Raw genomic sequence first — 13,038 nt, forward strand, 5'->3', positions numbered from 1 at the left:
TCCATGAAATCGAATCGCCTTATAAGAACAGATTTGATTAGGAATAAAACTCAAACACACCTCCTTGCATACATTTTGAGAGCACCTCTTCCATATAATTTTAATTTAAACAGTGTTGAAGAGAAGAAAATCTGATAAACAGCACCTTCAGCACAAAGCAGACCAAGACCAGAAGTTGTTTTTATTTGTTTATTGCATTAACAAGAGTTTTCTGTTTCCTGAGAAGTTTTTTGTTTGATTGTCTTCTTATATACGACAAAATGGTCTTGTTGTACCATTGGTTTTGGTAAAAGTTCAACCAACTTGTGTCACAGTCTTTTGATGGATTTTCTTGGGAATAAAAACATCAGCTTTCAATCAGAGGTTCCTGCAAACACAACAAACACAAGAGATTTATAGAAAAAGCATTGGCTATATTAACATAGCAACAAGTAGGTTATTGGCAAGTCTCAATTTAAGCAACAAATGATCATGAATACTGAAAAAGCTAAACATTACATTATGGGGATCCACTGTCTTCCACTGGCCGCCTCCCATCAGAGACTTTGCCAGGCTTGCAGCGAAGCAGAGTATCAAACATAGGCCCAGCAGACACACACTGACTTCCAAAAGGTGCCGTACTGCAACATGCTGCTCTGCCTGAAGAATGAAAAAAATGAATAAATAAAAATCTGACACACACAACACATCCAATCTCTGTGAATTTACCTGTGTCAACATGACAGTTAAAGAAGGATCATTTCTTGACGTAAGACTGTAGCAGGTACGTGTTGTTGCCGCTGGAAAAGATTGTCTCGCTTCAACACGAATGAGAGAATAGTTGCTATACGACACAGGGCACTCAGGTGGAGCTCTGAAAATAAAAAAGTAGAAAGATACCCATGACTTCAAATATTCAATGCAAACACTCCATTAAAAGAGAGAGCATAAATGTGCACATGACAAACGCAATTGAAAACTGTTTTATTTAATTATTGATATCAATTTTATTTTTCAATACTTTGCAACAATTTAGTAAAATACACAATTTTTTCAGGAAGGGTCTAAATCCACTTACAGGCTCATTGGCAGAATGTGTGTCGGGGCACTTATAGTGAGGCAGCAGGAAGTGTCATTTTCAGACAGGCGGTAAAGAGTCACAAAGACAGTTTCATTACCTGAAAAGCAACCAGTTTCTTATTTTAGTTACCAAAGTTGTACACCACAAATGTGTCAACTACCAACCTCCAAGCTTTAACTGACTGGCTTTTAAAGTGGTGTGCAGAAACTCATCTGGTTTGAAGCCACTGACAGAATCTGTCCTCACAGACAGAGGGACTTTTAAATGCAAACTAGACACCAGTGAAGGTTTTGTGGAATTAAAAGACATCACTTCTTGCGCTTCTTTTTTACTTGGATGAGAGGCGGTTGTAGGTTTAAGCTCGCCTGAGCTGACGTTTGAATTTACACACAAATAGAATGTTGATAAGGTAGAGAGGACATGGTTCCAATCCTGAGGACAGAAAAGTAAAACAATTGGCGATTCAGACAATATTTATCTTAAGTCTGATCTCAAAATGGAGTCCTTACCTTGATCACATCAGGGTTTGGAAGGGTGTGTGTCTCGCTGTAAGAGCCCAGACTGACGAACGAGACGCTCATAGTCAACAGACAAAGGAAAAACGTCACTGGTGGCGGGTTCTGGGCTACATACTCTTTCAGATTGTGAATAGGCTGCCAAAACGCCATGATCACATTAATCTGCAACACAGAAACATTATATTACCATGTAATAATTCCACAGTTAAATACTATTCAATGATTGTTCTTAGACATTGACCAATGCAGCACAACTGGAAACACTCGAGAAGTACTCGAACTTTATATAAAACTATAAATTGACAGCACCTGGTTCAAAGGTAAATTGTTGTATTAACTGAAACCTTTTTGAGTCATTGTTCTTTGATTCTTTTCTAGCATAAATAGGGCGTTTTAAAAGCGTGTAACAACAGTGACATTGAATAGTACGAAACCTACACTGCTGAAAGTAGTTAATAATATATATTAGCCGTGTACCCGTAACAGTTGTTACCACATGCACACCGCATCGGTACAACAGCCTTTCAGTTGAGTCGTGACTTTGACAGTCTACGTCTTTGACGCCAACACAATTGGATTAGATACCATATGCTACACTTGTTGCTGTGCTTCAAACTGGAGACGCCATTCTATCACGATGATTCGTAATTGTATCCAAAAAAAGATTCAACCAGTGTGAACGTCGACATGTATTGTTGAGAAAAAAAGGCTAATGATTAACTTCTTACCTTAAAGTACAACAGCCACCGGCGACCACGTCAGCATTTCCGTCCAAACACAGCACGCATGTCTTGATGCAAAGTTTGATATTTAAATTCGAGAAAAGTTTAGTTAAACATGCTACAATCAAATGTCAACACTACAGAGCCGATCATACCAAGCAGCGTCATGACGTAGATATGTACGCGCAGTGTGATTGGTCGGTCCCTTCTGACACGTTGCGCTGTTGCGGCTTGTGTCCTCAACGTAATATTGATTTTAAATTGAAGATCAATAAATCATTTATCTTGTCTGCATCATAAACACGTATTATTTTCTAATGTATCTATAGTTTCAATATTACTCAATTCTGCATCGGCGATTAGTTTCATAATTATTTTATATAATATAATTAAATAATATATGTTATTTTAATACGTAAACCGACTGCAAATTAACGCTTATTTAGTCATGAAGTCATCCAAGAAAGTTTGCTCCCGAAGAAGTTGGTCTGATTGATGCATATCTTCCTATCTCTAATCTTAGTATTGAGTAGTTAGTATTCAGTATTTAGTAAATACAAAACGAGAAATGCAAGGATAAACACACAAGATAAAGAAAAAGTTCATTCATGAGTATTTTTATAACTTCTTCCTATACTCTGTCGGTCACATCTTCATCTGTCTGCCTGTGCTTTTCCCCTGCGAGAGCCCCGATCATATTTAAACCCATCTCTACATTAAAAACAGGTCATGTCAAAGATTGTCATTTGAATGGTCACTATGTAACATGACAATTGATTGTACAAAAAACATTGACAAATGTTGGTTTATTATTGACAAGATTAGGCCGTCACTGTCAAAAAATACAAAATGCAATGTTGCAATAAAAACATCTCCACAAAGGTTGATTTCTGTGATTACCTTAAGATGTCAAGTGTTGAATGAAATGATTAAAAACCATCAGATATTGCATGATTAAAATGAAAAAAGTTAAAATAACATTGTGCAAAATGTCAGCCAACTCACTGAAACAAAAGACAGTTGGATCAAATCCCAAATGTATACATATTCAATAATTTTGTCTTTCCCTTTGTTCCATTATCTAGGTGCTGACCGATGTCTGTGGTGCTCATGGAGCCCAAGTGACCCGTATGGGCTTAAAAACCCAGCGATCAGGATGCCCCATGTGTAGCAGGTCCTTGTAGGGGGAGGTGCTCCACTGGAAGGGGGGCAGTTGGTCCCATGTTGGTCCATTCACTGCCAACATTTCATACTGACGGAACATCCCGTAGGAGGTCAGCTGCGCAGAACACAAGCAACATATTAAAAACAAACTTTTATCTGGAATCAAGCATGAGTACCAGTATCATAGATATATGATAAGATGAAACTTGAAACCTTCATATCAGTTCCACCATGTGATCTCTGATGTAAGGCACCAAATGGGTAGGTGCCGTTCGCTGGGTTGAGATCTGAACGGGCTGAAATGGAATTCTCGCCATTCGGTTGTGGGTCACATGTTTCACACAAGGACAAAGGGTCTTGTTTAAAGTTGTTATACCTGCAGATAAAGACAGAATCTCCTTGAAATAAAAATGTAAAAAATGTCATTGAGGTAATAATCCTTCCACCACACACCTCATGAGGCGCACCATCGAGTCCACGTCCGTGACATCTGATTGGTTTCTCCTGAAAATCTGAGCCCGGGGATTCTGGTCAAGACTAAACCACGGGCCGTACTTCTCCACCAGTTCATTGCAGCCGCTGGTGTTGAATATTTCAACATAGTACCTGAAAGGGAATTAAGCTTGTATCACAACAAGGATCCGCTTTTCCAGGTGTGATCCACGTTGATACTTACGGAATATTGAAACTTGCCCAGTATCCTGTTTTAAGCAGCTCCTGTGTTTTATCTGCATAAACGACTTTACCGCTAGGGGTTAAATATAGTTAATAACTTTAGCAGAAAATAAAGAAATGGGTTCAAGTTGTACTATGATGAGGTTTGAGGACCAACTCACGGGATCTGTTCCAACACAACAAATAGTTCCTCCTTAATGTCGGTTTTTCCCGGACTGAAGTGGTTGTAGTCAACAATCATCCACTGGTTGTTATAGCTATAAAAAAACACACACATTTCAAAAACCTTTGGCCTCAATCTATGAAACTGGCTTCAAAACAATGGCTGAGTCACACTTCACGTGACTGATAGTAAACCACTTCTCTGCATACATGGGTTAGTGGGACAATAAATTTCAACATCAAACAAACACATTTCAAAAATTCTGCCGTCCCTTACGTTCCACTGTTGTATTTGCTGAAAATCTCAGCCCAGTCCTTTGCAGTCACAGACAATCGGTTGGCCACAATGTTCCGAAGCCACTCCATTACCGAGCCAGTGGGTTGGACGAACTTCCACAGATCAGGGTTGCTATTCCCAATCGTAGTTTCCAAAGTGACCTTCAGACAAAACGGAGGTTTGACATTGGAACTGTTCTTCTGCGCTTCACGACAATCTGCTCCCACTTACTAAGCCGCTGCTCAGGATATAAAAGTCATCTCCAGAGAAAATAGATCCAGGGTAGGACGAGAATGCCTGAGTTTTTCCAGGAATTGAGAAGTTATCTAAAATGAAAAGAACAAATAGTTTAACTGTAAGACATTACTGCATTACAATTTACTTTAATTGTCAAGACATGGATGTTTCTTCCCAGACTTATCATGCATATTTACATTCAGCTCTACCTGCAGTTATTGTTTATTGAAAATCTTTAATCTCATTTGTGCATGTTTAAGTGACTTTAGGGAATATTTCCATGTGTATAAACACAAGTGTTGCTGCTTGAACGTACCTAAAGGAGAGGCGCTGAAAGCGAACATGTATTTCTTCATTATGCGCAGCATGGACTGGTAGTTGTTCCAGGTGTCATGAGCCACCAGCAGCTCCTTATTGTTGGGCAGCAGCTTGATGAGAGCGGAGCACGAGCCTGATCCTAGAGGTCGGGTTTGGCTGGACTTGTTCAGCGCCGACTCCAAGTCTTCCAGATCCCCTCCGAGCTGGAAAAGTCTGGTGACACAAGACGTTCTTGGAGAATTGCTGGGTCTTTTTTGTTGCTATAGATGAGAAGCTACTTACAAAAAACCAAATGGGTTTAGGGAGAAAGAACCGAGGGGGAAAGAGAGCTGACTATTGTAGCCATCCTCCAAACCTTTCAGCTGCAACAGCGCTAGACGGACCTGCGTTCAAATCACAAGTTATTTCAAGAGGAGCCATTGACAGTTTTGTTGATATTCCCCTACCGATGGTGAAACATGTATTACCTGATACCAGTACGGAGAGTTAGGCTGACTCTGTATCTGTTCCTGAACCCACTGTAAATTGGCTGTGATGAAAGCCTTCAGTCGCTCACAGTAAGTGGCCTCTGAGGCATAAGGACCACAGTAGTTCATCAAGGTGTTCATCCAGTGCTTGTAGATGAGCTGGACCATTAATAATAATAATTAAAAAACAACTTTCAACTGGTGGGGGGGAACTCGTGAGGCAGAGGCAGACTGACCTGAGATGTGGCAGCTCCCTCCACTGCACCAGCCAGGTACGCCTGGAGACTGTCATTGTACTGACTGTTGGTGGTCACCTCCAAAAACGTCCAACTGCACAAAGGCAAAATGAGTCAATAAACAATTCTGCCAAGAGTGTTTTGTGATTACTAGTCTGGTTGAGGTGATCTTTATTTAAATCTGAGTCCTATTAATGTGGACGGAATTTCGATGACTTGAACACAAATAATTGAACCGTACCTTGTTTCAACTTGTGCTTTCTAAAGTTTAAATGGAATAGAAATGTATGTTACTGACTGGCAACAGCTGTTCCACTTAACTTCAGTCAGAATGCACTTTAGTACAAGTCACCGTTAGCTAACATGATACTGATCTAGATCAATGGTTCAAAGGAACTCTGAGTTACGGATTTATCTTTTATCCGAGTTAGGTGTTAGTCAACTGATATAGTCCACAGCCCATCCCTCAGTTGAATTGACAGGAACGTTCCTAATCTTTCCAGATGCAGGGAACATCAATTGTGCCCCCCGAACTGCCTGACCTTGAGACCCTATGTTCACCAGACCGCAAAAACAGTCGAGAAGGAAATGGCTAATCATGACGCACACTGTTCTGATGTCGATGCAGTTTCACAATTCTAGATCTTTCAGAATTGCGGAAGTGACCGCCGGAACTGGCGCAAAAAGTATGCTGATATAGACAGTTTTGCAGTGCGCAAACTTCCATACGGAACAAATCTGAGAATGTATTTGCATAAAAATATGATCATTAAGTGAATATCGTGCATTAGAATCACAATTATTTACGTTCACAAAATTGCCGGATATCGTATGAGGATTGTCTAAAAAACAGCAAGCGAATCAGCCCCTTGATACTTGACGGACTTAAAAGGTTTACACGTTGAAATGACACAAACGGAGCAACAACCTACCCTGAATTTTGAATGTCGTCGGTGAAGTTGGCCCAGGCTACCGAACCTTCTCGGTACTCGTCCAGGAGGGAGATCTGCCCACTCTTCGCATCAATAACAGCCGACCAAAGATCAGCACGAACCGGCTCCGTTTTGGCCACCAAAACACATAAAACTGTCCAAAAGACGGTAACTGTGGCACAGAGGCGTTCCATGTTTACGTGCCCGTGCGCCATGTTTTCTAAGTCACATGATCGTCACACACATGACTTGTCAGCTGACTACAACAAACCACAGCTTTCAAAATAAGAGTCAACAACCCAGTCACTTTATACAAAGACAACGAATACACTAAAATACAGTTTGAGTTTGATTTAAATACAAAAGGGTTCAACCTGGTTCAGCCTCTGTGGGCTGGAGTTTAATAAAAAAAAATCTTTTTTCTAATTTGTGTTAATTAAAGTTTTCAAAATAGCTATAACTGAATGTAACATTTCAATCATCCACGTCATCAGTTTCCATCGTCTCCAGGATTCCCTCCATCACTTCGGATTTACGTTGCTTTTTAGAAGGCACTGAAATTAAACCAAGTGTCAGATCAAGGTTTGTCTTGTCTCAAGTTGCTGAAATTCGTTTCATTCACCATGAAAATGCTCTGCTGTTTTCCTTCTTAATGTGTCTACTGTCTCCTCAGCATCCGCCCACTCAAGCACCAGGCGACGCCCGTACAGATGCGTGCTGTGGCAGAGGGCGTTAAACGCTTTCTAGAAAACAGAAAAGAAAGATTAAGATTATAAAAAATACTGCAGATATATACCCAAAACCCGAGGGATGTAAACCAACCTTAGCATCTTGTTTGGTAATGAAGTCAATGAAACCAAAACCTCTATGATTCCCTGAGCCAGCAGCCTTTTTTGGAAGACGAACAGTTTTCAGTTCCCCAAATGTACTGTTGAGATAATGGGAGCACACAAATACTTCACTCTTCAATACATCACTGTAAAAAAGTCTGGCTATTACCAGAAGAGTTCTCTGATTTCCTTGACATTGGCCTGGAAGGGAATGTTGCGGACCAGAATCTTGGATCCGGTCTGTTTCTTCTCCTGCTGCTTCTTCTTCTTTTTGTGCGACACGTCAGTAACTCTGTCAACCAAAAGGTGACAAAATTAAATGCCCATCTTGTTAAAGAACCATTATCTGTACAGTCTGACTTGGCTGATTCAGATGAAGAGAGTCGTACTTAGTGGCTCTTTCTGAAATCTTCACTTCTAACTGGTGATCATCCAGAGTGCAGTGCTGGGGGACAGAGGTAAAGAAAAGTGAGCGTTCGTTGTTTTAACCACAGACTCAGACTCGTCACCTGTAGCTGGCGAAGAGCCTTCTGTGCCGCCTCTGCTGTCTGATACTGAAGAAAGCCGTAGCCCATGGACAAAAACTGACCTGAAGGTTTTTAAAACAAGATTTGCTATCATTTCATTGAAAAACTTTTAAGGTTTAAGGAATACATTGAATGTTGCTGCCTCCAATATTAACTGTAAAACAATAGATCAAAAGGAATGACTCTTTCTCCAACCACATGAGTCACAGTGGAGATAGATAGATGCTCATCCAGGAGAAAGACGCAACAACTGAGCTCTGGAAAACTGCATGCCCAACCATCCGTGGAAACGGTTCAAAAACTGGTCCAAAAACTGGTGCACAACAAGGCTTTTCTGAAGAAATGTTTTGTAGTTGGCACAGAATGTCAAATGTATTTGTTTAGCTAGAAAGCCCCAAATAGATGATGAAACTGATGTATTTATATTTATAGCTCAGCAACCTCCCCCTTCTTTTCAAATCATCGCCAGTTGTTCATGGGATTGTGTTGAGATGTGTTTACCAGTCTTATCTTTTTTCTTGGAGATTGTACATGACTTGACTTTGCCGCATTTAGAAAACATCTGAAACAGACAGGGAGCAAATGAGTGCAAAAATTCCAACCATATTAATTGTGCCACTGCAGAATAAAAGCACACCTCTTGTAGTTTCTCCTCGGTCGTACTGAAATTCAGATTCTTGATAAAGAGGGTTGAACCAGGAGCATCCTCTTCTTCCTCTTCTTCCTCACCATCATCCGTTTCCTCTTTCTTCTCCTCCTTTGCCTCTTGTTTGACTGTGGGTGTTAAAATCATTGATGTTGAAATATAAAAACCTTTGAAAATATTCTCAGCCTGTAGAGTCTCACCCGGCTGTGGTACAGGAGCCACGAACACTCCAATTGGTGCCCACTCCAAATACAGCGGGACATGATGGAACTGCCAAATCAAGACAGTGAATTCAGATACATCTGTTAAAGTATAAATAACATCATTGATATCAGACCTTGCTGTAGGCCAGTCTTGTGAAGGCTTTCTTTGCTTCAGTTGGCTCCAGGAACTCAACTAGGGCAGTCAGTCCGGAAGGAGGAAGTAGTACTCGTCCCAAAGAGCCGTGAGGCGAGAAGAGATTCTCAAGCTCTGATGTGGTGACGCCAGCTGGGAGATTCTTCACCAACATCACAGATGTGCTTCGTCCTGCAGCAGCCTGCAAGTCAACAGGTTTAACTGAAATGCAACTTTACGTTTGCCCTTCACAGTACGCTTTAAGTTAGACACTTTCCAACGGTAATAGGGGACAGCATGAGCTCAACATACCTGACTGAAGGAATCCAGACACACACCGTTGTCTATCAAGAACTGCCGGGTCTCCTGGACAATCTGGGTTTCTCCCAGTGCCATTCGGACGGCAACACTTCCCGCAGACTCCTGTGGACGTGAATAAAATCATTATAACATCAATCCTTATAAACAGAACGTAGATAAGTAATTCTAACTTTATAGTCATAACAATGGGGACAAAGTGAAAGAAAAGATTTACATGGTCTAAGACTTGACTCTTTGTGGTGTTGTATTTTTCAGCAATTGCATCCGCGACAGCACTTGTTCCAAGGAACAAGGCGTTCCAGTTGTGTGAACTATAAGACAAATGAGGTGCAAATATTAAGAAAAATGTGATTCGCGAAATCAATTGACAATAATTAATATACCTGCTACTGGAGGCTTTATTTTTGGCATCTTTTTGTCGTTTATACGATGAAGAACCAGGACCACCTGCCTCCAAAGATTCAGTGCTTTCCTTCTTTATAGTGGAAGGAAGAAGGTGAAGCATCCGACCCTGGAAGGAGCGTTTGATTGAAATTCATCTGTAGTATGACCAGAGTCCCAAACCTGCTGTACCTGGAATATATGTCCATCCAGCTGAGCCAGAGCCGTCACAGCGTTCTCTGGAATCATGTACGTGACAAAAGCAAAACCTTTGGGTCTCTTGGTTAGGTTGTCAATAGGAAAGAGTACCTCAGATAAAGGACCTGTGAAGAGGAAAGCAGGTAAAGAAGCAGATTGGACATAGCTGGAGTAACATTAAACACTCACCATGTTTGGAGAACAACTCATTAATCTCCTCCTCTGTGCAAGTATAGGGGAGGTTTCTGACGAAAAGTCTCCCAGACTCGGACACATCTTCCTCCTCTTCATCATCCTTTAACTTCCTGGTGAAGTCTCTGTCAGTTGCTTTCTCCATTTTTTCACATCTGTTCCATCCTGAAGAACCCGCAGGGAAGACCTCTATGTACCTGCCACCTAAGAAAATGTTACATTCGGTGAGACCAAACTGGATTAAATCGAAGCCGCAGCTACTCAGAGTACTGTCTGACCGATGTAATCTTTGTTCTTCTTCAAGGCTTTTTGCACTTCTTCCTCAGAGTGCAGGTCCACATAAACATAACCTGAAATGGAGAGACAACTTTATTGAAATTTAGTCCCCAACATGGCATATAGAATTTTACAGAACCTCTGAATGTAGAGTGGTTTTATTTTCACGCCCACAAAACATGGACCTCTCAGAGAAATTTTCAACAAAATATTTAGGGATTTGATTCACAATTCACAAACCTGTCCTTTTGCCAGATTCATTTATTCCAATTCTGATGGCGGCAGGCTTCAGCGGCGTCATGAATTCTCTGATTTGTCGCTATAAAAGAAAAATGCTATGATGTAATGATGCCACGATGTTATGATTTTAAAGGGCTCAGAAGAATGTACCTCTTTTACAGTGAAGGGGACTCCTCTTAACTTCACTGTGTAGTCAGTGACTGGCTCCATCTGAAAGAAAAATTGAGAACTTTTAGATGCCTCAAGAAAACAATGAAGACAGACTGATCAGTGTCAATACTCACCTCCTGTGTAGAGCTCTTCTTCCCTTTGCTGCTCTCCTTATTACCAGTAACCAAAGCTTTAGTTTTTGCTTTTGTTTTGTGGTCCTTGTCTCCACTCTCATAGGCACTGTCTGTCTGCTGCTGAGGTTTATCGTTTGTGTCGTCGTCGTTGTCGTCATCCTCCTCCTCCTCCTCCTCCTCCTCATCATCATCATTGCCACCGTCACTTTCATTGTCTTTTGATTTTACCACCTTTGAACGCAGGTAGTCCATATCTGAGAGGCTGGATTTCAGTGCTTCCTTTGTAACACCTAGAAGAAAACACACTTGAAGGTCCCTGTCATGTATATATGAGGAAGACTTTGGACACATAACAGACTTACCATCAAACTCCTCCTGTTCTTCATCCTCATCCTCATTTTCTGACTGGTCAGAATCAAAGTTGAGGTAATCATCTTCCACCACCTTCTTCTTGCCCTTAGACTTTGCAGTGTCAGGCTGTTGAATGGTATCGTTTGCCCAGGTTTGCGCCTGACTGCGATTCTGATGCACTGAGAGGAACTCCTTGAACCCCTCATCCTTCTCCAGCTGACAGAAAAATGATCATTAAACTCAATCACAGACATAGCAACCTACGTAGGGTCTCAACATTTTGCACATTTATTATTATGCATATAATTGAAAATGAGAATTGCTACTTCACTTAGTCACAAACGAAAATACTTTATGATCCATCTAATGAGATGGCTTCAGATAGAATAATTCACCGCAATATATATTGTATATCGGTTAAGACAGCCGTCTTTGAATTGGCAAGATACATGCAAATGGAAAAAGCATTTACTCACATCTCCCAGGGCACTGACCCTTTCCTTTTTCTGAAAACAAATGACATATGTACATTCACTAAAAATACCACAACCCATTGTTTCTATATAGTATTTGGTCTCTCAAAGTCTTTTTAAAAATACACACCAGTATCAGAAAATAAATAAAACATTTTAAAGTCTAAAAAAACGAAATCACAATGACCAATTACCAAATCAGTCAAAATTATTGAACAATATAAGACCTTTTTGCTCTCAATGTCGGTCGGGGCTGAAGGCTTCACAGGGATAGATTTCTGTGTGTGTTTGCTCCATGCCCTTGTTTTGCTGGGATCCCCAAAGGCTTTGCACATCTCAACCTACAATGAACCATTATTTAAAAGAGATAAATCAAACAGAAGCCGACTCTAAACTCGTGCTGCGATGTACCGTCACTCTGGAGGTGTCCACGTAACTCATGTGAAAATGCTTCAGCGCTTTATTCGCATCCTCCTCCGTTTTGAAACCCACGAAGCCGAACTTGCGAAATTTCCCTTCCATGGTGAATTTCAGGGAGCAATCTGTCACGGTACCGAAGTCCGCAAAGATGGCTCGGAACCTGTCCTCCTTCATCTGGACAAGGCAACACATGTAGACTCCCAAGAGGAAAAACCAAGGGCTACTCACTTCCTGGACAGCTACTCACCCCGTTCGGAAGATTTTTAACGATGAGTCGAGACATTTTAGCGGCTGTTACTCTCTAAAGTGGCCAGGAATATGACAGTTTATATTTGTCAACAAACGAGCATGTACACTTTACTGAGTCGCCATGCTGCCTTCGTCCTCTTCTTCTATCGGGATGACTTCAACCTCCTTATGACGTACCTCGCCATCTACTGGAGACAACGGTGTATTGTTCAATCCATACTCAGGTTTCCGGCGATTACCGTAGAATATAGGACCTTTAAGGTGTGTATTATAATGCGTGCGGGAGTGTGATAAAAAGTCAACAACAGCGTGATTGTTGTTTTCTGTGTCGTCTTTTGTTTGGATTTTTTAAAATTGACTAATCCAAATAACGCAGATTAATCATGTATATAACGTTTCTTTGACGGAGAACATATCCGTGATGCTATAACAAAAATATTTATGATGGAGGAGACTGCAGTAGATGCAAAATTTAAGTTTCTGTCATTCAAGATGTGTGTAATTCATGAATCATGCATCCTTTAGTTCATTTTTTGTCATTTGTCA

General features: G+C 40.8%; 3 protein-coding genes across 4 annotated transcripts; all 3 read right to left on the reverse strand.

Moving 5' to 3' along the window:
• Window positions 1-200: 200 nt before the first annotated feature.
• On the reverse strand, window positions 201-2,450 carry zgc:158398 (uncharacterized protein LOC568894 homolog). The gene is made up of 7 exons (XM_053871403.1): window positions 2,307-2,450; window positions 1,570-1,740; window positions 1,225-1,492; window positions 1,058-1,157; window positions 709-853; window positions 499-639; window positions 201-367 (listed from the first exon to the last, which is right to left on the reverse strand). Exons 2-7 carry the CDS (start codon window positions 1,726-1,728, stop codon window positions 347-349), a joined length of 834 nt encoding a protein of 277 aa, XP_053727378.1. The 5' UTR covers window positions 1,729-1,740; window positions 2,307-2,450; the 3' UTR covers window positions 201-346.
• Window positions 2,451-3,089: 639 nt separating this feature from the next.
• On the reverse strand, window positions 3,090-7,019 carry plbd2 (phospholipase B domain containing 2). The gene is made up of 12 exons (XM_053871276.1): window positions 6,769-7,019; window positions 5,837-5,930; window positions 5,601-5,759; window positions 5,416-5,516; window positions 5,132-5,346; window positions 4,810-4,904; window positions 4,579-4,739; window positions 4,301-4,396; window positions 4,141-4,212; window positions 3,918-4,070; window positions 3,678-3,840; window positions 3,090-3,579 (listed from the first exon to the last, which is right to left on the reverse strand). Exons 1-12 carry the CDS (start codon window positions 6,981-6,983, stop codon window positions 3,409-3,411), a joined length of 1,695 nt encoding a protein of 564 aa, XP_053727251.1. The 5' UTR covers window positions 6,984-7,019; the 3' UTR covers window positions 3,090-3,408.
• Window positions 7,020-7,096: 77 nt separating this feature from the next.
• rbm19 (RNA binding motif protein 19) lies at window positions 7,097-12,639 on the reverse strand. 2 transcript variants are annotated; one of them, XM_053871275.1, is made up of 24 exons: window positions 12,491-12,639; window positions 12,235-12,417; window positions 12,051-12,164; window positions 11,827-11,856; window positions 11,362-11,566; window positions 11,000-11,289; window positions 10,866-10,925; window positions 10,716-10,794; window positions 10,478-10,549; window positions 10,197-10,403; window positions 10,002-10,132; window positions 9,812-9,939; window positions 9,643-9,739; window positions 9,420-9,530; window positions 9,109-9,309; window positions 8,972-9,041; window positions 8,763-8,899; window positions 8,627-8,687; window positions 8,108-8,187; window positions 7,988-8,043; window positions 7,768-7,890; window positions 7,591-7,696; window positions 7,391-7,511; window positions 7,097-7,322 (listed from the first exon to the last, which is right to left on the reverse strand). In XM_053871275.1, exons 1-24 carry the CDS (start codon window positions 12,524-12,526, stop codon window positions 7,243-7,245), a joined length of 2,778 nt encoding a protein of 925 aa, XP_053727250.1. In that variant the 5' UTR covers window positions 12,527-12,639; the 3' UTR covers window positions 7,097-7,242. The 2 variants fall into 2 exon arrangements, with proteins under 2 accessions (XP_053727250.1, XP_053727249.1); XM_053871274.1 differs by having other exon boundaries at window positions 8,763-9,041.
• Between the last annotated feature and the right edge of the window lie 399 nt (window positions 12,640-13,038).

The sequence above is a fragment of the Synchiropus splendidus genome, chromosome 7, assembly GCF_027744825.2.
Source record: "Synchiropus splendidus isolate RoL2022-P1 chromosome 7, RoL_Sspl_1.0, whole genome shotgun sequence".
NCBI lineage: Eukaryota > Metazoa > Chordata > Actinopteri > Syngnathiformes > Callionymidae > Synchiropus > Synchiropus splendidus.

What these genes read in the sequence shown, in the direction of transcription:
- plbd2 (XM_053871276.1), bottom strand. Translation starts at nt 6,983, where the DNA reads ATGGCGCACGGGCACGTAAACATGGAACGCCTCTGTGCCACAGTTACC. An exon ending in AGGGAGCTGCCACATCTCAG is followed by an intron (nt 5,760 to 5,836) that starts GTCAGTCTGCCT and finishes TTAATGGTCCAG; the next exon opens with CTCATCTACAAGCACTGGAT. An exon ending in AGCAAATACAACAGTGGAAC is followed by an intron (nt 4,397 to 4,578) that starts GTAAGGGACGGC and finishes GTTTTTTTATAG; the next exon opens with CTATAACAACCAGTGGATGA.
- zgc:158398 (XM_053871403.1), bottom strand. Translation starts at nt 1,728, where the DNA reads ATGGCGTTTTGGCAGCCTATTCACAATCTGAAAGAGTATGTAGCCCAG. An exon ending in CAGTCAGTTAAAGCTTGGAG is followed by an intron (nt 1,158 to 1,224) that starts GTTGGTAGTTGA and finishes GTTGCTTTTCAG; the next exon opens with GTAATGAAACTGTCTTTGTG. An exon ending in AGACAGTGGATCCCCATAAT is followed by an intron (nt 368 to 498) that starts GTAATGTTTAGC and finishes TTGTGTTTGCAG; the next exon opens with GAACCTCTGATTGAAAGCTG.
- rbm19 (XM_053871274.1), bottom strand. Translation starts at nt 12,526, where the DNA reads ATGTCTCGACTCATCGTTAAAAATCTTCCGAACGGG. An exon ending in TTAAAAATCTTCCGAACGGG is followed by an intron (nt 12,418 to 12,490) that starts GTGAGTAGCTGT and finishes TGCCTTGTCCAG; the next exon opens with ATGAAGGAGGACAGGTTCCG. An exon ending in GAAATCAGAGAACTCTTCTG is followed by an intron (nt 7,697 to 7,767) that starts GTAATAGCCAGA and finishes TTATCTCAACAG; the next exon opens with TACATTTGGGGAACTGAAAA.